Genomic DNA, 25,073 nt, shown 5'->3' with positions numbered 1-25,073 from the left:
AAAGTTAGCTGGGAGAGAAGCGCTCCTCAGCCTGGGCGGGGCGGGTGCGGACGGCGATCTAGCTGCGCTCACTGCAGTTCCCCTGGTAGGACTTAAAATCAGAAGGCCAACCCCAGACAGCCCTTCTGGGAGTGCTCAGAGCTGCGAGTACAGAGCAGAGGGCTCAGTGCCTGGGACCGAGGCTGAGGGAGGGACTGGCCTATGCTGGAGGACCCACCAGCCCCTTGCCCTTGGTCCCCAAGAGGTCAGCCCACCCTTCTGACCCGGTGCTTGGGGCTCAGAGGCGGCAACTCCCTGTGCCGGCTGCTTCTTGGGTGAACCCCCGTCACAGTGTGCGGTTATGTGATGAGCCCTCGGGAAGAACAGGAAGGAAACCTGCTCCAGGGATCAGAAGAGCCACTGCCTTTCTGGGGCCAAACTGGCTACACAGAGGTAAAACACTTAAAGAGGGTATGTTCTCTGATGCAGCAATTATGTTCCAGGGAACTGTTCCTAAGGGCTTCGCTTGAGGGGTGACTTCAAGTGGAAGGACAAACATGCTGTGTTCTTATTGTTAAACAAAAGTGATGACTTGAGGGATCCCTGGGTGGCGCAGCGGTTTAGTGCCTGCCTTTGGCCCAGGGCACGATCCTGGAGACCCAGGATCGAATCCTACATCGGGCTCCCGGTGCATGGAGCCTGCTTCTCCCTCTGCCTGTGTCTCTGCCTCTCTCTCTCTCTCTCTGTGACTATCATAAATAAATAAAAATTAAAAAAAAAAATCTTAAAAAAAAAAAAAAGTGATGACTTGAGAATGTCCAAAAAGACAGACTGGCTTCAAAATTACAGCCCAGGGATCCCTGGGTGGCGCGTCGGGCTCCCGCTGCATGGAGCCTGCTTCTCCCTTTGCCTATGTCTCTGCCTCTCTCTCTCTCTCTCTGTGACTATCATAAATAAATAAAAATTAAAAAAAAAAACCACACAAAAAAACCCCCCACAAAATTACAGCCCAATTCTCTAGCTCAGTTGGAGTGTGTGACTCTTGATCTTGGGGTTGTGGGTTCGAGCCCCATGTTGAGGGCAGAGATGACTTAAGTAAATAAATAAAATTTAAGAAACAAAATAAAAAAACCCCAACATCCTGTGGAGATGTGTGCAAACAAAAACACTCTGCTGGGGTTGTCGCGGGGTTCAGCCACCTCTGACGGGAAGAGTCTTCAGGAGCCTGGAGTGGGGATATCCCTAATGTAGGGTTACCTAGAATGGTTCAGTTTGTACAACAAACGCTGATGTATCCTTTGTTGCTGTCCTTTTAAAATGAATGCAGGTTTTCTAGAAACAGAATGTTGCTGGAAAACCAACCACACACGGTCGCTTGCAGTTTTGTCACAAGGACCATGTGAGAAGATGCACACGTGGAAGGAGGCGCTCCCCAGGTGCCTGGACCCCCCCCCCCAGGACCCCAAATAGTGCAGGTGGCTCAGAGCTGGAGGGGACATGAGAGGCCAGTCTTTCCCCTTGTAACGTTTAACATGTTGCTGTGTTGTCAATGATACTTCAGTTAAGAATTAAAAAAATTTTTTTAAATGCTGCTGTGGTTTTTTTGACTTTTGTTCTTTAATGTCTGGATAAAAACCCAGGTGTGTAAGAGCCACAAGGCCCACAGTGGTTGAGAAAGGGCAGAGTTCTAGTTGGTGGGTCTACCAGATGTTACACTGGGGGCTTCGGGTTACTCTAAGGTAGGGTCCTCATCGGGGCGGTCCTGCCCACCCCCTTCCCCGCCAGGTACATTTAGCAACATCTGGGGACATCTGTGGTTGTTATACCTGGGATGGGTGGGATGGGGAAGGCTGCTGCCATCCCACAGTGCCCGGGACGCCTAGATATGGGCAGGGCTGAGGGGGAAGAGACTGCCGTGAAGATGGGATCAGAGCTCCCCGACCACCCCATCTGACAGATGAGGAACGGGAACGGGAGCACAGCTACTGAGGGGCAGGGCTAGGCTGTGGGCTCAGGGGTGCCTCTTAGCAAGAATCAACCACAGCAGAGCAAATGAGGAGGCAACCTTTAACCTTTTGGTACCCGACCCCCCGGCTCGCCTCACAAATAGGAGGTGAACGTGAAATCTAACAGAATCACATCTCACACCTTGCTTCTGTTCCAACAATTCACAGGGACATCTTTCCAAGTCAGTGACAGGGCACTCTGTCAGGTGTGGTTATGCTATACTCAACACCTGGATCTGTGCAACCTGGACATACCGAAGTCACTCCTTGAGGGCTCACTCTAGTGTTCACTGACCACTATTTCCCACTGCATAAACAGCTCTATGATACACACATGCGTGCTAACATCTCTAACGTCTGTCTTTGGTCCAGGAGGCATTTATGCTGGTGTGAGGTAGGGATCCGGAAGTCTGATTAAGAGCTCTCTCCATAAAATTTGGAATTTTGTAGAATTGGACCCTGATGAAGAAGTTTTGGTCAGATGCAAGTCCTGCCACATTTTTATGATGGTGCATTTGGGTGAGTGGAAGGTACACCGCTTGTCTCTGCAGCTGCATCCTTGTTCCCAAACCTCCCGGGGACAGACGTCAGGGCAAGCCCCAGTTGGAAGCTGCAGGGCAATCCCACGGTAGGCAAAGCGTCCCAGGGAGAGGTGGTTTCATGGAGTGGGAGAAGGCTAACGGACTGCAACAGGTGCACAGAGCAGGCCCCACTTCCCGGACTGGGGTTGTCTCCAGCTGGCCAGAACCAGAGCTCTACGGCCCAGGGCATGCTGGAGCAGTGGACGGAGCTGAGTGGAGCAGAGCAGGAGGCAGGCGCAGCCAGGAGGGAAGAGAGAAGCCACAGGCACACAGGGTCTGCAGGGAAGCTGGAGTGCGCGTGCGTGCAGGGCGGGTGGGGAGGGTTGCAAAGAGATTCTGGTACCTTGGAGCCGTGCCTTGCCAAAACCTCCCATTCACCGCTAGTCAGCGCGATCTCCTCCTTGATGGGGCATTTAAATTCATCTAGAAGTAAGGAAAGGAAGAGTTGAAGGGGGCCCCAGGCAGCCGTGAAGGGGACTTAAAGGCCCTGAGGCCAAACTCCATCTGAGCAAACTTGTCAGAGACCCCCAAGCCAGGCCACGTGGGAGACGAGATTGAGCTGGCCGGGCCCCAGATGTAGTATGGGGCAGGGATGCGCCCCACTGGCCATGGCGGCTGTGTGCAGGTTCCAGCGTCTCCCAGGGAAAACCAGACAGCTGCGCTTTTATTGGAAGCACCGATTTTAGAACCCTGCCGAGGCCAAACCATCCACCTTCTGGGCTCTCAACCTGTGACCTCCTAGAACATGTTAGGATTTTGGAGAACCAGAGCTTGGTCACAACACTTTGGCTGAGCAAAGGCTCAGCTGAGTTCTTATGTCAGATTTTGGATTGCTGTGTTGTTGTTGTTGTTTTTGGGTAGATCTCACTTTTGAATTTCCACCAGGTAAAGAACTACGGGCTGCCTGCTGACACACATCACAAATTTATTAAGACAGTTTACGAGTGATGGCTGTTTCATTCTGTGCACAAATGACACCAGTTTGGCAGACATGGACTCCTGGTACAGGCATCTGGGCCCAGGGACTGGTCACAGCTGGATCTGGGAGGGTGGGAGGCTCCTCCCGTGTCCCTCACTCACATGGAGGCTGGACATGGCTGATTTGTCGCTCAGATTTTTTGTTTTAAACATGGAACGCTTCACGAATTTGCATGTCATCCTTGCACAGAGGCCACGCTCATCTTCTCTGTACAGTTCCAGCATTAGTGTGTGTGCTCCTGAAGGGAGCACTCGTTCAAATCTGGACCGGCGCCGTTCCATCATGCCTCAGAGAACGTGCAGGGTGGGGAGCAGAACCACATGTGGCCACTGGAAGAGCCCTGCTTCTGCTCGATTCTCCTGCCCCTCCGGGGGGAACCAGCTGACAGCCAGCCGCACCCTCCCTCGGTGCTCCTGACCCTCCTCCCTCTTCTCCAGGCACGCCAATGGGCTCCTTTAAAGGACTCCTGCCTTTTGGTCCAAAGTGACCAAGGTCTTGCCTTCTCGGCCGACCAACTGCCACCTAGCAGTCCCAAGCCACAGGACAGTAAGTGCCGGCTGGGAATGCCACTGGACCCGCACAGGATGGGCAGAGGCAGGAGCTCCACCCAGCGACCACCAGAGGCTGAACGAGGATGTGCCCACTGAGGTCTCCCAAGGTTAGATTAGGTGGTGCCAGCTTAGTCAGATAGAGGGAAAAGCACAACACAGAAGAGCCACAGAAAACCCACCTTGGAGATGGCCTAGCTAGCCTGTGTGGACTGCAGGACACCCCAAGACAGCAGTGACAACATCCCAAGACAGCAGTCACTCCTCTAGCTCCTTCTTACTGGACGCCTGGCAGCTCGTGGCTTCGCCTGTTCCTGATCCCTGGGCTTGGCTTCCCTGGACACCACACACTCTCCAGCCTCCATGCCCCATGCTGCACAGCCTCGGGCTTGTTTGTGGGGCTGCCTCTAAAATGTGGGGCTCCCCTGGGATGATCCTGCGCTAGGGGACACTGGGCAATGTCTGGGGACATCTGGGGCTGTCACGATCACGGGTGTTCCTGGCACTGAGTGGGTGGGGGGTCAGGATGCTGCTCAATCCCCCACAGAGCCCAGGACGCCCCCACGGAGGACAAGCTGGCCCAGGGTCCGCATAGTGGGGGGAGCGCCTGAGGCATCCTGGTTTGGCTCTCAGCCCACAATGCTTCCTCGCCCAGACTCGGCCTTTTGGTGCTCCGTCCTGTCTCAAGGCTGAGATCCCATCTGTGTGAGGACGCCCAACACCCACTGCAAATGCATTCTGCTCCCTGGAACTCCAGGTGCCAGGACCTGCCCACGCAGCATGTCCACTCTCGGGCACTTCAATGTGAACACATCCAAACCCCAACTGGACATTTCCTGAAACTGTCCCTCTCAGAGTCTTTCTGCCTCACACTGACCCTCCAGAAACCTTCCAGGCACCTGTGCCTTTCTTCTTTCTCTCTCGCACCCTACAACCAGCAAACTGTGGTGACATAGAGGTCAAAGTTCATTCAGAATCGAATCCACCTGGGTTAGCCCAGCCTGCTGCCACGACCCATCCTTGTCACTTCTCCTGACCCCTCCACACAGCAGCCCCAGGAATGGCTTTAAGCTAATAGCAATGGAATAAAAGCCCAAGTCCTCCTTGAGGCCCCCAACCCCCTACATGACCTGCCCGGTTCCCTCTCTGCCTTCCCCTCCCCATCTCTCCTTCACTCACTCTGCTCCAGCCACAAGGGCCTCCTCACTGCTCTGCCAACACACCAGGCAGCTACTGCCCCAGGACCTTTGCACAGGCTGTGCCATTAACCTGGAATGATCTATGTGGCTAGCCGCCTCTGCTACCTGTTCCAGGTCTCTGCTCCAGAACATGTTATCCAGAGAGGTCCCTTGACCTCCAGAGCTAGAAAGAAAGCCTCTCACTCTCTAACCTATTGTCCTGTTGCATCTACCACCATGCTCATTACTCTCAATTATTTTTGGATTATTGCTCATTTCCTCCACTAGGGAGTTCCATAAGAGCAGAGATTTCTTTCCTCTTTTTGTAATTATACCCCTGACACCTAGAGCAGGGGTTGGCCACTTTTCCTATAAAGGGCCAGATAGCCAACATTTTCAGCCTTGCAAAATCTATGTCACACTTCTCAACTCTGTCATTGTGGCATGAAATCAGCCACAATCAATCCATAAATGAATGTGACCATGTGCCAATAGAACTTTATTTACAAAGACAGGTAGTGGGCTGAATTTGATCTCTGGCCGTGTTGAGCCAACCCCTGGTGTGAGACAGGCCTGGAGCATGGTAGGAGCTAAATAGATACCACTGACTGAACGGACAGTTGGCTATAACAACCCCCACCAGACCATGAATGATGTTCGGGAAAGGCTGGTTCTTTACTCTTACTGCCCCCGCCTCATGGGGCTGGTCACAGGGCGGGGTCAGTGAGCAAGCAGTGCACTGGGCCACAGACGGCCGACTGGGTGAGCAGTGGTGTTAGTCAGGCTTTGCTCACCTTCCCCAGGGCTGAGAGGCTCACTCCAGTCGTAGCCACTGGGCTTTAAGATGGCGGTGACCTTGTACAAGTGGCAGAAGCCAGTCTTGCACTCGTTGGCACGGATGAAGCAGAGCTCATCCTCTCCCTCTGACTGGGGGAAGGGATAGAAGATGTCGTGCACCTGTCCGGGAAGAAGAGAGAAGATGCATCAGAAGGTGGGGCTTTGCCAGTTGGCTGGACTCACATGGAGGGCAATCCAACCACCCCCCCAGGGACTCCGCCCTCCCTGCCCCACCCCATTGAGGATCTGGGGGCCCAGGGGGCATGCACACCCGGCATCTCCCCACCCTTACGTTGATCCACACATCGGTGACCTCCTCGTACACTACGTGCGGCTGGATGTTCCTGGGCACTGCTCTGGCGAAGGCCACCCGCTCCTCCTCGTTCTCGGTGGTGGGGATGAACAGGGCTGGAGGCAGTAGGACGAGCTGGAGCCGCTGCTGGGGCCGGTCCAGGAACATAGCCCAGGCACTGAGAGAGCAAGATGAGAGAGCAACCGAAGGCCTCAGGGCCCAGCGGGGGAGCCGGGGGACAGACGCCTCACTTCCCGAACATGTGGGACCAGAACCATCCTTCTTTTGCCACCGTTGACCAAGCAACCCCACAGCACACAAAGGTCTCCTGGCTAGCACGTGCCCTCTGGGGAGACGTGACGGGCGACAGAACTCTATAAACCAACTATTCTGGAAACATCTTGGTATCATTAGACCTTACAGCAGCATTTCAAGAACGTTTGCAATTTCTGCCAAATCCTCAGCCCGCATACGCTATTGTTTACTTCCTGTTGCTCTGAACAACAGTGTTCTGTCTTTCTTCCTTTCTTTGGGAAATAAATTATTTATTCTGTTGAACATGAATTCTTAAGGACTTGGGATGGAAGCAATCAGCAACTTAAAAAAAAAAAATCCTGTTGCGGGGCAGGGGGAGGGCACCTGGCTGGCTCAATCCGTGGAGGGTGTGACTCTTGATCTCAGGGTTGTGAGTTCAAGTCCCACACTGGTGTAGAGATTATTTAAAAAAAAATCCTGTTGGGAGCTACTTTGTCAGGTATATTCTGTCCTCAAAACAACTGCTTTGAAACAGCTTTTAAGGACTGCCTCGGGGGCTTCAGGGGTTGAGCATCTGCCTTCAGTTCAGGTCATGATCCTGGGGTCCTAGGATCGAGTCTCACATCTGGCTCTCCACAGGGAGCCTGCTTCTCCCTCTGCCTGTGTCTCTGCCTCTCTCTCTGTGTCTCTCATGAATAATATTAAAAAAAAAAAAAAGCAGAACTTTCAAAAATTGAGAAAAAAAAAGTTTCTGTACCTTTCTCAACTGTAAATGGACAACCTATTTGAAACAGAGACCTGTCAGTACTGCAGGTGGGGAAGCTGGATCTCAATATAAAGAGAGAATAATGGAAACCAAACCAGCAAATGACGCCACGGGGACATGCCAGTCCAGCCGGAGCCCACAGCCTGCCAAAGGCAAGGAGGCTCAGTCCAGGCTGCCTCGGGGATGAGTGTGTGGAGCCGGAGAAGTACGCTTTGCCTTTCAAAGGATCAGTGGGTGAACATTTCAGCTTTGTGGGCCACACAGTTTCTCTGGCAATGTCAACCCTGCCAACATAGTGTGAAAGCAGCTACAGACAATCTGTACACAAAAAAATGTGGCCATGTGCCGGTGAAACTTTATTTACGGACACTGAAACGAGGAGTTTGTATCATTTTCACGCGTGATGAAATACTCTCCTCCCTTGGATTTTGTTTACCCCTGATCATTTAAAAGCACCAAAGCTGTTCTCAGCTCGTGGGCCATACCAAAAAAGGCATCAGGCTGGATTTGGCCTGTAGGCAGTGGTCTGGGGCCCCGTTTAGAGATCTGCCCTCAATGTAGCAAAAGGGTCACACAGGAGTGACAAGGAAAGCTCCGCTTCCCGCTGGCGACACTCACTACTTGCCGTCCCGGGTCCACCCGGCCCTGGCGATGTACTCCACCTTGGGGAAGAGCACGCTGAAGGGCTGCACCAGCTCCTTCTCTCGTGTCGCCACGATCTAAAGGCAAAGCAGACTTGGGTCACACCCTGGCCTGACCACATGCTGCCCAGGAGGAGATGGCTGCTTCTGGAGGGAACACTGTGTCCCCCAAGTCTCAGGGGTGGAGTCCTGGCTCCTGGTTAACTCCCAGTGGGGCCTGATTTGGAAACAGGGTGGTCTCAGGTATAATCAGGTAAGGTGGTGCTAGAATAGGGCGGCCCCTATCCAACAAAAGGAGCGGTCCCCCTGTAATAAGGGGGAAGCGCGGACTCAGGCGCCACATAGGGAGAGTTGCCTCATGACAAAATGCAGGGAGGCAGCGGCCATCTACAGGGCGAGGAGATGGGCCGGGAGGAGACTCCTAGCCCTGCCCACACCTTGCTATCAGACTTTTAGCCTCTGGAGCCAGGAGACATACACTTCTGTCGCTTAAGCTCATGATAGCCTGCTGGCTAGAACCCAAGGGCTCTGGTCTGGGCGGTCACTGCAGTGCCAGGTGGCCTTGGGCAACGTGACTTCTGGTTGCTAAGCTGCCGGGGCATCCCGTCCAGAAAACAATGGAAGAAAAGCAGGCAGGGCCTTGGCGTGACCTACACCCACGCCCCCACGTGCCCTTACCAGCAGCTCCCAACTGCCTGGTACCACCCATGCCCACCTCAGGACCCCGCCAGTCCGACGGGCCAGGCACCACTTAAAACAGCTGGTAGGGGTTCAGCAAAGCTACCTAATGTCAGGTGTATGTGAAAATGCCAGAACATTCAGGTAAAGAGTGGAGAAGGGATTTGGTTAAGGCCTAATCATTCCCAAACCAAAACCTAACCCCCAAATCATGAAAAATAAGTGTATCTTATCTTACACTCTTTTTGAAACCTCATGTAGAAAGTCATTCTGACAAAGATTTGCAACGGTTTCCTCAGCTTGTCTGAGTTTCAAACCTCCGGCATGTGGCTGTTTCCCTTCTGAGACCTGGCAGCCCCTTGGCCCTTCTCCATCAGAGCCTTTCCGCCCTCCTGGCTGTGGGTTCCTGAGCAAGTGCTCCCTTGGTGGTGAGGACACTTGTCCTGACCCCAGGTGACCAAGAAGTAACTGGAGCACTGACAGTTCCAACGAAGCATATGTGTAGATCTGCCCAAATGTTGGGGAGGGGGAGGGGAGTAGCCGGGTCGGAGGTTGAGTCCCCCGGATGACTACCCAGGGGAGCTCTCTGTTCTGGAAACCCTTATGGGACCTTCCGCTCAAAGGTACTCATCAGCATCACCTCCTCATGTGGAGGCAGGTGAGGCCAAGCTCACCACTCATTTTCGAGACCGAGGCTCAGAGTGATGGGGCTACAGAAGCAGTGCCTTTTCGGGTTCAGCTGTTCGAGAACACCTGGCCTTGGAAAGGGGGAAAGAGGCTTGCTGATGCCGCCTAACTGTCCACCCATCTCCAACACCAACCCCAGCCCCTCCTCTCCTCATCCAGAAGCTTCTCCTGGCCACTCTCACCTTGCCCTGACTATCAGTCTGAAACTCGGCCAGCTTCAAGGCAATCTTGGGATTCTTGCTGCCTGCGGAAATGAAAAGGAGGTGAGTCCAGCAGGTGTCGCCCACGAGAGCTCAGAGCAGGGGTTGGGGTGGAGAGTGGGGTGATACCCCAGCAACATAACAAAGCCAGTGTGGGAGGGACGGGGAGGAAGGGACTGGGTGTCCAAAGGTCTCTCCGTGGGTGCGTCACCCCTCTGGCCCAGGCACAAAGTCCCTCAGACAGGCCTTTCTGACTTTGAACCTGGACCTTGTTCTTGATAGTGCCGTAACAACCATCTTTACCATTTAAGAACACAGGCCAGACCCTGTGCTGCGGCAGGAAGGCAGGTTGTGGAGAGACACAAACATCAGGAACATGCCTCCCCGCTTTTGGAGAGCTTGAAAATTGGTGGCAAAGGCAGGACACAACTACCATAAAATCATCATGATACAGAAAGGTGTCCACATGTCCCACATGACTCTGCTGAGTTCTTGAGCTGTTGGGAGCAAGGCGGCTGATTGGTTGGGATGACCAAATGGCACTTTCTAGAGGTGGGTTTGGGTCAGGCTCCAGCTATTTCTGTGATCAATCCCAACTCTAGCCTGCATGGCCCCAGCACCTGGGTGCATAGCTCAGCACCTGAGCGCCAGCTCTCCCATCTGTCCAGTGGAGGTGGAGGGGCTGACATTCCCACTTAAACCAGGGGTTGCAAATATCACTGGAAGGATCTATCTCAGGCACAGCACATAGCAGGTGCCCACCGCATGCTTCCAAGGAGGTCAGAAATAGGCTGGATTTGGCCCCTGGGTGTAATTTGTGCAGCTCACTAAGTATTTTTAAATAATTCCAAGAATGTTTAAGCCATTTCCTGGAAAAATCTGGAGATTTGCAGAGAGCAGGTACCATCAATGGTGGCACTGGTTCTGCTGCTATTGTTCTTGAGCCCAGCCCGTGTCTCTGGGTCCTGTGGGGTATCCAGGTTGGCACGTGGCTGCTCTGTGAGGCCCAGACCGGTGCCTGATGCCCTCACCTGTCCTGGGGTACCGGTAGCAGTCTGTCTTCCTTTCTTCTAGTGCGGGAGAGGGCACGTGAATGATCTCCACCTCTGACTCATCAACCTCTTCGTACAGGATCCGTAGTGTCTTACAGCCTTCTGGACCTGGGAAGGGGCAGAGGAAGCTGCTGAAGGTGCTAGGCATCCCTGCTGCCACCCCACACTCCTCTCCTGCACAGCAGGGCCCAGACAAGAGCACGAGCCTCAGGCCTGAAACCCTGGCTCTGCTGCTTAGTAGACTGTGACCCTGTCACATCTCTTCCTGGGGCTTGTTTCCTCACTCTGATGATGGGAATGAGAATTGAGCTATTCCCAGCACACAATACCATGGGAGGTGGCCCTAAGGGGTGTTACAGGCTGTGAACTATGTCCTCACTGAATTCCTGTGTTGGGAACCCCCAGAATCTCAGAATGGGGCTAGATTCAGGGAGAGGGCTTTAGAGAAATGACCAAGTTAAGATGAGGTCAGTAGAGAGGCCCTGATCCAGTCTGTCTGGTGTCCTTAAAAGAAGAGATGAAGACAGATGCTTAGAGGGACAACCACGTGAGGACACAGGGAAAAGCCGGCCACGTGCACACCAAGAGCGGCCTCAGGAGGAGCCAGGCCCGCTGAACCCTGATCTGACTTCCTGCCTCCAGGACCAGGACAGTGAATGCCTGCTGTTGAGCCGCCCCATCCGGGGCTTTGTTCTGGCGGCCCACACAGGGTAACATGGGACATGGCTCAGAAAGGCTTAGGATAAAAACCATTATGAGAAGTCCGTGAATCACGGGGTGGTGATAGTCTAGACTGGAATGTGGGGCTGGCAGCGCTTACGTCATGGGGAGGCAGCCTGTCGCCAAAGCTTCTGAGGCTGCTGAAAGGGAAAATGCGGCCCTGTGTGCAGTTTCCTGGACACTCCCCTACGACTCACCATGGATGGACCAGGGATGCCTCCAGACCCAGCAGCCCAGCCCCGCCCAGCCTGCAGGTCAGGCGGAGCACTGGAGGGGCTGAGTGGCTGGCCTGAGGCCATATGGTTTGGGACCGGCTGCTCAAACCCAGTGCCCAGGACTGCTGTGTCCATCCGCTCCGCATGGAGGATTCCTGGGCCTCAAACTTTGGCAACCAGCAAGAACATTCTTGGGTTGCCATGGTCTAAGAAAAGCCATGTTCCTCCATGTTCCTCCACAGCACAGGAGGTGACAGTGGGTGTAAGGCCTGGGAGAGGGCCACACCGGAGGGTTGATGGTGGCAGCATTCAGGGGGTGGGGGTGGGGCTTCCTAATAGGGCTTTTTGAGCCACACCAGCATTGGGAGAAAGGACCTTTGAGATCATCTAGGCCATTGGATCTCAAGCAGGGCCATCCTGTGTGGTTGTCAGAATTCAAGTGACACATCAAGCAGAGGTCAGGGACGCTGCTCCACACCCCACAGCACCCCGGACGGCCCCCAGCAGACAATGATACAGTCCCGTTGTCCAGAGTATTAAGGGAGAGACTTCCTGCTCTTGGCCAATGACCTCCTTCTATTGACCAGGACGAAGAAGCCACATGATTCAGGACTGCAGGGCACCACAGATAAATGACCTGACCCGGGGCCCTAGTTCCAGAGGCATAGGCCATAGGGGCACACACAGCATGGCAGTGCAATGAAGACCCTGGGCCAGCCAGAAGGACAGGTCACAGTGTTCTGTCCCATAACAGGCAAGCCGGCCTGGCCCTCAGAAGGATGGACAGGCCTCAGGTGCCTCTCCCATGCTGGCGACCCCTCTTTTTCCTAGGAGCCGACTTCAGTGTATGGTGCTGGCTTCTTTACAGCACAGGATTTAGTGTTTCACTTCTCTTGACGGTTAAGAACTCTAAAGTCTTCCTTTTATGTCAATTTAAGGACTAGGTGGCCGAACTAAAGGTAACAGTGCACAGCAGAGAGGGTTGACAGTGGAGGTCGCAGCCTGGTGCCCAGGAAGCACAGCTGTCACTGCCGTGTGCTTTGCCAAAGCTCACTGAAGCATGAAGACCCACAGAAAAATCAATTAGCACAAGAGGGTCTGATGCTACCGGCACAGGCCAGAAACAAGTCCCCCACCCTTAGAAGATGGGTTTGGCTTGACTAAATGCCAGAAGAGATGAGACAACCACATAGTATGCAGGCAGAGAGACAGAGATACAAAAGGACCCACTGATCTGGCTTCTTCCATAAACTGTTGACAAAACTCATCAAGAATTAAGCCATGTGTAGCTTCAACTCAGCTCTCTTGTAGCTGGAACTTTCTCCATGACAGGATTCATGATCTTCGGCACTGCTGACATTTGGGGCCAGATTGTGCTTTGTGGGCAGGGCCAACCTGGCCACAATAGGATGCTGAGCAGCACCCCTGGTTCTTCTCCACTCCATATCAGTAGCTTCCCAGTTGTGACAGCCACAAATGTCCCCAGACTTCACCCAGTGCCTGCTGGGAGCAGAACTGTCCCTGGTTAAGAACCACTGAGAAACACCCAGAAGGTCAGAACATATACACAAAGATGTTCGTTGTGGCACTGTTTACAACACAAAGCAAAACCAAAACGAAAATCCAGAAACAACCAAAGCATCCATCAGGATGGAACTAGTTAAACAAACTGTGGTCCATCCACACCCCAGGGTTCTAGTGGCATCAGAGTTCCCTGTGTGCTGACTGCAATGCACTGAAGGTTCATGCCCCCCAAATTCAAAGGTCAAATCCTGTCCCAAGGTGATGGTATGGGCAGGCAGGGCCTCTGGGAAGGGCTTAGATCATGAGGGTGGAGCCCCATGAATGGGATGAGCGCCCTTATGAGAGAGTAAGCACACAGGGAAAGGACTGTGGTCCATGAACCAGGAAGCAGGGTCTCAACAGATACTGAATCTCTGGTGCCTTGGCCTTGGATTTTTGGCCTCCAGAATCAGGAGAAATAAATGTCTGTTGCTTATCAGCCATTCGGGTCTGTGGTGTCCTGCCATAGCAGCCTAAATGGCTTGGAACACTAATATCGATAGAAAGGCTGCTGAAGTTTGTTTCAAATAAAAAGAGGAAAGAGCAGAAAAGCAGGTAGACTATAGCTCTGTTAATAAGAAGAACACACACACACACACACACACACACAAAAGAACACAGGTGAATATGCTTTCATAAATACAAAGGTGCCTACCCTCCCAGGAGGCCGCAGGGCACCACCAGTAGCCAGTGAAGCGGTCAAATTCCTCCTGGATGACAAAGGTGGCCACGCCTGCAGACCTGGGGTCATCAAGGACACTGGGTGAACCTGGATGGGGAGAGCACCAGGTTGGGTGAGGAACAAAGTGCAGAGCAGGCCTTCACCCCCAAGCACTATAGACATTCAAGGCTGGAACATCCTATAGGTGAGGGGGTCTGGTGCTCTGAGGGATTGACCCACATTCCTGGCCCCCACCCATTCGATGCCAGGAACAACCTCAAGCAGTCAAGGCAGCTAACATCTCTGGATGTGGCCAGCGTCTGAGCTACCTGGGCCGAGCAGCTCAAGTTTAGAGAGAGGGCCCTGGGGCTGTGGGATAGGATGGGGGACATGTGGAGGCCACAGCCCGTGGAAAGCTCCACCACACAGGGAATGTGGAAAACCCAGGGAGCACGTGAGGTCTGAGTTGGACCAGGCAGAGTGAAACAGGAGGGTGTGTCAGGGGGAAGGGCCTGAATGAGCAGAGAGACAGAACAAGTGGCTGGTGGGAAGACAGGCCACCGTGGCCGACTCGTGTAGAGGAAGCCCTAAGCCAGGCAGCTGGAGTTCCTGTGGGGCTGGCACAGGCCACCGTAGGACCACATGGCAAATCGTGCCAGCAGAGACCAAGAAACTGTCCACTGCTCGGGGGTAATGGAGCAGGGATGAGGGCCTCTCTAGGAGCTATGCTGGTGGCTCTGATGGCCGTTCACAAGAATGGCTGCGATAGGAGCGTGGCTCCCTGCTTGGCCTCACCTCTGTGGCAAAACGTCAGCCGCCGCTCTTCGCCGGTCTCGATGTTGGCCACCCACAGGTCATTGCTGTTGATGAAGGAGAAGAAGGCAGGGTCGGCAGGGCAGATCTTGGGGTCCATCCGGGGCCCGGTGCACTGGGTCTTGATCTCCAGGGGTTTCATGGGGGACACCTGGGGACACAGAGGCCTGGCTCAGGGGACAGGTGGCTGCCCGGCTGCCCACCCCCTCCCACTCAGCCAGTGACCAGGGCTCACCATGAAGCCATTCTTGCCCCCATCGCGACAGTGGAAGAGGCTATTGCTGGCCTGGAAGAGGAAGAGCCCGCTCTCGCTGTGGAAGTCATAGGAGGTGATGCCGAAGACCCCCAAGCGTTTCCGCTCCCGAAGGAGCTCCTCTTCCCGGGAGTAGACCCCATGGTGGGGAGTGGCCTGTGGACACACAGGGACGGGTGCTGTGTTAGCAGTGCAGCCAGGGACCCATACCCTGAGCATAAACCCTCCGGCCTGGGCATTCCTGGGCAGTGTCTGCCAATTTGCCTGTGGTCCATACTAGAGAGAACTTTCTGGGGAGCAGACCTGTTCCAGGGAGCTCCCAGGTGGCCGCAGTGGGCCTGATCCTGGAGGCCATGAGGGTGCTCAGTGGGGGGGTGACAGGGCTGGCTGACAGGTTCTGGGCTCACCGGAGAGGTCTTCCTCTCTTGGCCCATCTCTGGGCTTGCTCACATCCACGTTTCTCCACAGAGCCTCTCCAAGCCTGTCCCCTACCCACCGGCACGGAGGGCTCCCCAAGGAGTACTGTCTCCTGGTCCCCAGCACCAATCCCACAGACCCCTTCCCTCCTGCCCTGATCACCATCCCGTCCAGCCAGAACTTCCGGTGAAACTGCTCACCGGCACTCATTCCTGCTTTCTGCACATGGGGCACAGGGCAAATTCAGGACCACCTAACCACCCAAACACCTAACACTGGGGGGTCTGGGCGTGTAGACTACTGTGGACACCACACAGCCTCCCTGAGAATTCTGAATTCGACGTGGAGATGCAAGGAATGTTAACAGCATGAAACGCATTTCTTAAAAGCAGAACCTAAAGCACAATGAACCCCATGCTTGGTCGGCTTGGGGCCTACCAGGGATGGCAGAAATGAGAGCTGTCATACGGCGCAGAAAAATCCAGAATGTGCCACTACCCGTCCACCACCCCGTACTGTCACACTGCTTTTACGACCAAAAAGAAGTCAACAGAAATGGACGCAAGAGGCCCCCTTGTCCCTCACCAGCCATCTTTTCCCCCCCAGGTGAGCTGACTTTGGATGATGTTAATTATTAGCCCAGACCCCATTAATGGGCCTCGGCCTGGGGTTGGTTCCAAGTCTTTGGTGAGGCATCGAAAAGGAAGAGATGCTTCTGATAAGAGCTCTTATCAGAGCGCACACTCTTGGGCTTGAGTGGGGGGGGGGGGGGCCCACACTCGTCTCCACAGGCTCTGCGCTACCTGCCAGGCTGGAGCTGCTCGGGGGCTGAGGGCCCACAGAAATGTGTGTGGCCTGGCAGCCTGGCCCTGTGCCGGCGTCCTCAGCCATGGGTGGGGCCCAGGGCAGCTCCTGCCGGAGCCCTGTAACATGCGGCTCACCTGGAAGTGATCCAGCATCTGCTTCCAGGACAGGAGCAGCAGGGCCTCTTTCCGGACCTTCCTGGGAATCTCCGAGTAGAGGAGGGAGTTCTCGCGGCTGCCATAAGGCATCCCTTGGGGGGAAGAGAGAAGAACCAGAATGGGGGACCTGGCCCAGGACAGGGAGAGGGTCTGGGGTAAGGGCCGGCCTCAGGCCAGGACCCTGGCTCCCCATGGCAGGGCCTGGCTGGTTCCACTTCGACCCTGTCCTCCCCGCGCATCCTGGCGGCATGCCCCTCCCCACGCACACTCCAACTCTGGGTGCAAGTATGTTAGCAACAGTAACGGGGTCTTCTAGCCCTGAGATGTCTGGACGGATACCTTGCCCAAAGTTACTACAGAAACAGCATGTAAGAGAACAAAGGGGAGGCCAGTGAAACCCACCTCTCAACGGGTGAGGCTCGGGTCTCAGGTGTCCTCTGTTAGAGGCTTTTCTGGAGGCCACAGACTGACACAGGGTCAGAGTCAAAGCAAACGTATGCAAGGGAGCCAGGAACTGTGTGTCTGAGCAGCCCTGCCGGCCCCACCCACTCCAGGTCAGGAGCACCTGAGTGGTGACAACCACACGTGTCCCCAGACCCCATCCGCCAATCTAAGGTAACCCTGTAGGAGAGGACAGGAGCTGCCTAGTGAGGATTCTGCGTGAACGCAGTGGGCAGGAGACAGAGAGCGCGACCCACGGCGCCCAGGACGCATCACTCGAAGAGACCTAGGCCTGTCTTGGTAGCAAATGGCCATTTCTCACATTATTCCCTCTCTCGGGTGCAACTTATCATCAAAGCTGCTGCTGCGTTCTTTGTGGCAAATAAACTTTTCCAACCACCAGTGTTTTCAACTCGACGGACGACGGCAGGGCTGCTGTTCACAGGTAAACAATGGACTATAGATGCCCCCAGTCCTGAGTTCCCCTGGGAAGAAGACTCGATGGGGCGCTGGCCTCTCTTCAGGCCCGCCTCCCCTATGCTCTCGCTCTTATGAGTGGGGGACAGGGAGACCCCAAGCTCGGTGCCTCTAGGGCTGGGGCTTGACAGGTAATGTCTGTTCCCTTTCCAGTCATCTCAACAGGCCGCCTCTCGACACAGCAATCCACACGGGTTTTCCACTTACAACAACACTGGTGAAGTAATTAGTAAAAGATCATATCTAAAGGAATATATGTTAATAAGATTTCCTTTGAAAACCTTTTTAAGGAAAAACGCAGAGGTAATGTAAATGTGCGGGTGGGCAACACTTGGGATTCCATGTCTAGGGACCCTGGACACTGTGGAGTCCCACTCTCTCACCCCAGCTAGAGGCACCAGCGTGACACTGCCTGTCCAGACTGCCCACGGGGCGTTCTTCCTTCTGAAGTTCATACAACAAATGGGGACGGGAATCTTGCAGTGCATGATCCCATTTATGTGCAATGTCCAGAACAGGCAACTTCAGAGAGACAGCACACGGACTCATGGTTGCCAGAAGCTGGGGGTGGGGGGAGAGGGACGATGCCTAATGGGTCTGGAATTTCTTTCTGGGGCGATCGAACGTTCTGGAATTAGTGAAAGTTCGACGACGACATGCATATACGAGAAACCCGAGTTGTCCACCTTTGAAAGAGTTTTAGGGTATGTGAATTAGACCTCGTTAAAGAACATTGTCATGGGGCAGTGTGGAAGGCTGGGAGGAGCTGCTGGCTGTCTGCAATACAGCAGTGTGAGCCCCTGTCCTCGGAACTCTCTGGGAGAGCCAGGGTTTTCCAAACAGGAAGTCAACAGTGTGGCCTTGCCAAGGACATTGGAGCCACATCCTCTGCCCAGCAGATTAGTAAGTGATGGCACCAAATGGCACAAACCAGAACATTCCCTGTGTTGCCCTGGCACCTGTGATGGCCAGTGACACTGGGCATGTGAGCCTAGGCTCTGACTTCTACTGTCCCTGCCTCTCCCCTGCTTTCCCTGACTAGCTCCACCCCAGCACTGGGAACAGCACCCCGACCCCCAACATCCAGCAGTGTGACAGGCGGCCTGGGTCTGCACAAGCACCATTTCTGTACCTGAGTCCTGTGGCCTCACGAAGCAGCCCGATGAGCACGTGACCTGCACTGGGCCTGGGCTCTCCTCTATGTCGTGAGGACACAGAGGCCTCTCTTCCTTCTCAGGGATTCCCCAAGTTGTCCCAGAGGCCTCTGTCCTACACGAGACACCCATTTGCAGGGGGATAAGCAAACCCACAAGGAACAGGGGAGCTGCAGTCTGAGCCCTGGAACCGGAGCTGCCACAGTCCAATCTTCCTGGCCACAGAAGCCGGCACATTCCCCTCTGTCCGTTTCTTCTGCATTGGACTTCATCGCACACATCTGAAAGGGCCTTCCCTGAGACCAGGGTGACTGGCTCCCTGTGCACAAAGTGGCAAGCCTGGTGCCCACGGAGGAGGCAGGGGCTCCCAGGGGAAGCAGAGGGGGCAGGCTGCACACTGGGCATGGCCCAAGGAGGCTGTTTCCATTCCATCCATAAACATCAGCTGGCTGCCAGGATTCCCCTGGGCGCTACACCAGCATAAAGACCTGTCATAAATACTTGGGGGCTTCAGGGATGTTTGTCCCAAGAACTTAGACACAAAGTGGAGCTTGAAGGTACCCCGAAGGTACTAAGTGATACAGATGGATTAGCTCAAGGGTAAGAAATGTCACCCCCAGAGAGGTAGGATGGCTCTGAGATGTCCTAGGAAGGTCCTGGGGTCTCTGCCAAGTCCAGAGCCCTTGGCTAGAGCTGACCCCTCCCCATTGCAGACTGCAGGGACCTACTCACCCCAACCCCAGCCACATGCACAGGCTGCAGACAAGCAGACATTGAATCCACCTGGTTCCCTCTCCCAGACATTCAGAGAGAGCTCATCCATTTCTGCTGGTTGCCGGAACCTGAAATGGGTAACCCTGGGAACATGGCAGTGGGAGGCAGGTGGGCAGGGGGCCTACATGAAGGAGACCACATGCAGAGCAGACGCCCAAGCCCCATGAATCTCCAGGTTCTCAGGGTCATGACACGAGGCCCAGGTGACTCCCTGGCACACCCCCGTGTCCTTCATATGAGGTGTCCCTAGTGGCTCAAACTAGCTCAGAGGTTTCTGTGGTTGGCTAAAAAGTGGCCCTCAAGTGCTCAGGTCCTAATCCCCAGAGCATGACTATGTTATCTTCTGCAGCAAGAGGGACTTTGCAGGGGGAATTAAGTTTGGGATCTGGAGTTGGGGAGAGTAACCTGGATTTTTCAGGTGAACCTGGAATGGAATCATGTGTCCCTCTAAGGGAGGCAGAGAGAGCTTTCAGACACACGGAAGGGGGGCCATGTGGCCCCAGCGACAAAGATGGCAGTGACACAGCCACTAGCCAAGGAGCGCTGGCAGCCACCAGAACTCGGAAGAGGCAAGGAACCAATTTTCCCCTAAAGCCTCTGGAGGGAGCTCAGTGCAGCCCTGCTGACATCTTGATTTTGGCCGGGAAAACTGATTTTGGACTTCTAGCCTCAGGAACTATGACAGAACACGTTTCTGTTGTCTTAAGCCACCCAAGTCGGTGGTGATTTGTGACAGTAGTAGCCCCAGGAAACTCTGGCAGGGGAAACAACTCCTGGTGTTGGATCACAGTACACAAGTACCCTGCCCAGGACAGCAGCCTGAGCTTGAGTTGGTGAGGGGTCCAAAGCTGTGCTAAGGGTCACAGGATTGTGGGGAAGACCAAAGCCGCAGCCACCAGTTCACGTGCCCTGGCCGCTGTGACCCCAGGAGCCACGCCCCTCCAGGTAAAAGACACCCCCTCCCGCCGCCCCCCCCCCCCCCCGGCCGCCAAACTCTTCTCTGTACAGTATTTTCAGCTTTGGGGGCCGTATGACCTCCGTTGTGACTACGCTCGGAAGCAGCCCTAGAAGGTACAGAAATGAACAGGTGTGGCTGGGTACCAGTAAAACTGGATTTCCGGAACAGACTATTGCCTGCTGAGCCTGTTGTTCTAGACCACTGCTCTTCTAACACCGTGGTCACCAAACCACCATGTGGTTTCCACGTGCATCTCTATGAAGAGAGTTGCTGCATCAGCTCTGGGGAGAGCCAGCCGGCATCCACGGTGGTCACTGCCAGGGCCCTCAGCGGGGGTCGGCCCTGGGCAGAGAACAACCTTCGGTCACAGGTGTGTGCCACCCCTCATTCAACACCGATGCAAGGCCTGGCCACCGCCAGCATCGTGCCGGGGCTGTGGGTCTTCAGAGGCCGACCGGGCCCTGAATATCGGGTTGAGAGCTGAGGCTGCAGACCTGCCCTGGGTCACCAGTCGTGTCATGCTGCTCCCAAAGGAACATGCTCAGCACTGTTCCTGTGGGCCCTGTCAGACCCTCAGGCAAAATAAGGCAACGCCCTTCGCTTGCTCAATAACTAGGTATTCGCTGTCCACCTACCAGGAGCCAGGCCCACGTGAAGCTCACAGGGCCCTGAGGCTCTCACCACGCCGGCAGGGAGCACAAGCCTGCAATTGACTGCAGGTGGTGTAGAAATTTCTGCTCACAAGGCGCATACCACAGACGGAAGTCACCAGTAGTTCACTGGCTTATCCAGATATCTAGGGCGGGGATGGCACCATGTGGCCAGCCACCCTCTGGTGTTAAACCACAGCACACACAGTACACAATCGTGGCACCTTTCCCTTGAGCCTCGGGATCCTTCTTAGCACGTCAGCCCAAGGCGAGGACTTACCTGTGACTCCCAGTGCTAGGAGTCGTCATTCATTGATCCAACCCGGCCCTGCCCTGCCTTGCCCAGATGGTGGGGAAATGACTCAGGGGGGCAGGCCCAAGCCACCTGGTACTGGAGACAGTGTCAGCAACCCCCCTTCCCCCCTTCCCCCCTCCCCCCACAGCACTGCTGCAACAGTGGGCCGCCCTCTGCTCCGCTCACCTGCACTCCTAACCCCCACAGGGCACCTTGTGCCAGACCTTCCCTGTAAACAGATGTCCCCATGGGTGGCGTGGCCTCATGGGACAGTTTGCCCTGGGCCGGGCCCATCTTTTTGGACCTTCTAATAGAACCAGCTGGCCTCTGGAGACAAGAGAACTTAGTGTCCCAGAAACCCTGCCACGGTCAAGGGGGCCGACCAGGCCTGAGGGCACCTGGGGGGCTTACCCAGGTAGTAGAGGCGGTGGGAGTGGGGGCTCGACTCGTCCGTCTTCTGCACAAACTGGAAGTCGTGTGGAGCCTTGTTGACAATCAGGCCTGAGTTCTTGCGGCTGCCGTGGATGATGTTCCGGAGCCCGTCCCACGAGTGCTTCTGCACCTGGAAGCGGGATGCCGGGTCCTCCATCTCGACGGTGTCACCCCGGTCGGACACTGGTGCCCCTGTAGCCATGCTCTCTGTCCCCTCGGAATTCAGCGAGAAGCTACGAGTGGGAGGGGAGAGCGTGGGAAGAGGATGATTCCCAAGTTTCCCTTACAAGCTGCCCCCTCATCAGACACTCCTGACCTCCCTGAGATGAGCTCCTCCCCCATGCAACTCTCCCAGTCCCCCTAAATATGTCCCAAATTATTCCATTTCTTTCCACCACCATCAACACTTCTAAGATCCAAGCCACTGCCACCTCTGATCGCAACAGTCTCACAAACAGACCCCACACATCCACTGCAAATCTGAACCTACTGTTTAACGCTCTTCCTTGGTTTTCCACAGCCCCTGGGGTAAAAACCAGTCCCTGTCACGGCCTTCAAGGCTCTCTGTCCTCTGATCCCTGCCAACTTCTTGAACCTCAACCTCCCACCCTTTATCAGTCCTCCAGCCAAAATGGCCTTCTCTCAGCTCCTCAAAACAGGCCAGACTCCTTCCCACACCAGGGCCTTTGCATGTGCTACTTCTGTTGCCTGAAACATTTTCCTCTCACTTTGCTTGACTAACTTCTAATCAGATCCTAGTGTAAGTATCTGTTGGGTCGTCAGAAACCTTCAATGACCATCTGCTCTGAGGCCGGTCTCTCCAACAGTCTATCACTCTCTCTCTCTCTCACACACACACACACTGCCCATCGTCCCTGCCCTCAGAGCACTCATCACAACAGCTGTTTGTTGATCGCCTGTCCCACTCACGGCAGTGTCCCTAAAACCTCATGAGGTCTCTGTCCAGCTGCCAGCAGGCATCCCACAGAGGGCTGTGGAGTGACCATCTTGCATTAACCCGCTGGGAGACACAACTCACATGCAAAGAACTGAGCATAAGGAATGAATTGGCAAAGCTCGTCACTCCAGGCCATCCAGCTTGGGTCCAGCAGGGGAAACTCTCGTGTCCCACCAAAGGGGCTCAGAGAAACAGGCAGCTGTGCACAGGCAATGTGAGAACCCCAGAGAAGGGGATGGATGCCCCTCAAGACAGCCCCTCTCTTCTCAGCCCCTGCGCAGCTATGGCCAAGGCTCCCTCCCTCCCTCCCTTCTCCCACCCTTGCTGTTCAGCACATTTCCTGACCAGACTGGACTGGCCAGGCAAATATTTGTTTTAGGGAAATCTAAACACAGCCACAGTGACCCAGTTCTGGAGCACCCGGGGTCTCTAGTGAGGCCTGCCAAAGTGAGCAGGGCAGCCTCCCCTTCCTCCGTGGGCATCAAAGGCACTAAGGCCTTGCTGGATGCTGGGACTCCTTGCGCTCTGGAATTAGCGGCTTTGCTCCAGGATTAGTGGCTTTGCTTTGCGGGTGGAGTTCGGGGTTCGCTGGTCAGAAGTGGGAGTTGCTACTGCGAGACCCAGGGGCAGGGACAGCACAAGCCAAGGGCTTTAGAGAAGCACCAGGCAGAGCTGTGCCCTCCCTTCCCAGAAGACCTTGCCCCTGCCAGTAAGTCACCCCGCCCCCCACCAAGTCACTACCATTAGAGACAGACCCCTGCCTGCTGCTTCAAGAGGCAATGGGAGAGAGACACTTCTGAGAATGGCCTCTGTGGGCCGATTTTCAGAGTCCCCTTTCCAACTCGACCCAGCATCAGATGAGTGGCAGAAATGCCTCCCTTGCTCAGTCCTATGTGACCCAGCCAGGTTGGGGGAGAGGGGTGCGGGGGAGTACACAGCAAGCCGAGGGTTCTTGCCCCCCAGCCACAGAAAGTGCATTCAGTTCAGTACTTCCTACAGTGGCTTTGAAGACACAGATCACAGGCCATCGGAGCTTTCAGGGCCCTCGGGTCCCCTAAGCCAAACCAGAGAAGACAGGAGACTAACGTTGCGTCCTGGCCCACTGCAGGGCTGTGGTTTACCTCCAGGGCAGTGCGGGGCACAGGCAGTGTCAGGCAAGGGCCAGGGCAGGGGCTGGGGCTGGGGGCAGGGCCAGGGCTGGCTGAGTGCTGCAGAACCCACATGGCTCGGAGCACTACTGGCAACAAGCCCAGAAAACCAGGCCAGGGGACTCCTCTAACAGGCCCAGCCCACCTCTCCCCCCTCAACCCCGAAGCTGCTGCCACAATTCAAGCCTTGCTCACAGCAGAAAAACAGATCATGACCTTGAGGGTTCCCAAAGGGACCCCATAAGCTAAGAGCCTAGCAGAAGCACTCACAAAATCATGTGGCTAATTTCCATAGCAAAGAACAATAAAAAAGATCTTGCCTCTGGTCACTGCAGAGAGCCCAAGGAGCAAAAATATGATCCAGGAGATGAGAAATGAAATGAAACATCGGGAGAAACTTCTAGGAAATCTTCTAGATGCGGCCAGGCAGCCTGAGCTCCCAGACAGGTCAAGGCTTGGTGCTATGCCCTGGTCCTCCAATCACCTCTCTGTTCCCCCAGAAGCAGAGAGAGACCACAAAGGAGGTGGCACGCGATGAGGAAGAGATTAAGTAAACGCTGCCCTTCCCGTCCTACCCCAGGCAGTGCTGGGCTTCTCCACTCAAGAGTTTACACAGCTGGGGAAATGAAAGTGGATTCCAAGCTACTTAGGCCAGGTCCACTGCCACTCTCCTTCTGCCAGTCAGCAAGATACCTCGCAGACCACGAGGCCACTAGCAAGCAGCCCGGGACCTCCAGTGCAGTCACGGTCAGGGCCCGAGGGGAGTTCTGTGATCTGTAAGCTGCTGCTCCAATAGCCAGGACCACTGGTCCCCCGAGGTGTCCACCAGAGACCCAAGCGGGGCCTGTGACGAGGGAAGCAGGCAGAAAGCAAGAAGGAACAGCAGAGCTCAGTGTTGGCTGCAGGTCTGGGAGCGTTTGGCTGACCGCAGGGAGTGATAAGCCAGGAAGGAAGGCAGGCGCTAAGGAGGTGAGGGGCGGGGGCCTACTGCACTCCAGGGAGGAAATGCCCGAGTGCCCCGCAGGTGGGGGTTCCCCGGAAACAAAAGGCCAGCCTCTGCCCTACAAGGGCTGCCCTTGGCACCACCTGGGCCTCCTGAGGTCGCAACCAGCCTCACAGACTTGGTGTGCAGCCCAGCCTGGCCCACTGGGGACCTAAGGCACGCAACAAGCGGGACTCGGGTCTCCCTCGCTAAGTAACCTCCTAATGCATTTACCCACCAGACACTGGGAGCGTGTGTCTGGGAAATGAATCACTGTGCTCAGTATCACACTTGTCTTCCAGAACCTCTTTTAATGCCCTTCCTGCCTGTCTGATGGCTTGTACTTGCTAAAAGCAAATGACGCCAGGAGTAGTAGACCCTGGCAGTGCAGCAGGTGGGCTCAGCGGAGGACCTGCTACGGTCTTCACCGGGCCTCAGGTGCACAAGTGTGACTACTTCCCACTGCAACCTTGACAGGTGAGCTCAGGGGTCAGCCGCATTTGGGAGGCTGGAAAGCAGGC

At 55.1% G+C, this 25,073-nt stretch overlaps 1 protein-coding gene and 1 non-coding gene across 8 annotated transcripts in view; both read right to left on the bottom strand.

Annotated features, from left to right (window-relative positions):
* DPP9 (dipeptidyl peptidase 9) overlaps positions 1-25,073 on the bottom strand; it is a 41,526-nt gene that overhangs the window by 12,531 nt on the left and 3,922 nt on the right. For 6 of the 7 annotated variants that reach the window (XR_012012426.1, XM_072787727.1, XM_072787726.1 and 3 more), the window contains 11 exons: positions 21,444-21,697; positions 16,263-16,375; positions 14,887-15,060; positions 14,634-14,802; positions 13,833-13,946; positions 10,659-10,787; positions 9,610-9,671; positions 8,040-8,140; positions 6,401-6,578; positions 6,066-6,228; positions 2,910-2,989 (listed from right to left, as the gene is read on the bottom strand). Coding sequence is in view for 6 of the 7 variants with exons in the window: in XM_072787727.1 (XP_072643828.1) it covers positions 2,910-2,989; positions 6,066-6,228; positions 6,401-6,578; positions 8,040-8,140; positions 9,610-9,671; positions 10,659-10,787; positions 13,833-13,946; positions 14,634-14,802; positions 14,887-15,060; positions 16,263-16,375; positions 21,444-21,697 (1,537 nt within the window). In the remaining variant the exon portion in view is untranslated. Of the gene's footprint in view, positions 1-2,909; positions 2,990-6,065; positions 6,229-6,400; positions 6,579-8,039; positions 8,141-9,609; positions 9,672-10,658; positions 10,788-13,832; positions 13,947-14,633; positions 14,803-14,886; positions 15,061-16,262; positions 16,376-21,443; positions 21,698-22,503; positions 22,622-25,073 lie in introns of all 7 variants that reach the window. The other variant, XM_072787730.1, reaches the window with a different exon arrangement.
* On the bottom strand, positions 3,690-3,796 carry LOC140611514 (U6 spliceosomal RNA). Its single transcript, XR_012012665.1, has one exon. It is a non-coding gene; the product is annotated as a U6 spliceosomal RNA (small nuclear RNA).

This window comes from Canis lupus, chromosome 19 (genome assembly GCF_048164855.1).
Source record: "Canis lupus baileyi chromosome 19, mCanLup2.hap1, whole genome shotgun sequence".
NCBI classification, from domain to species: Eukaryota; Metazoa; Chordata; class Mammalia; order Carnivora; family Canidae; genus Canis; species Canis lupus.
Note: the sequence above shows the minus strand (reverse complement) of the source record. Positions and strands in the feature narration are given on the sequence as shown.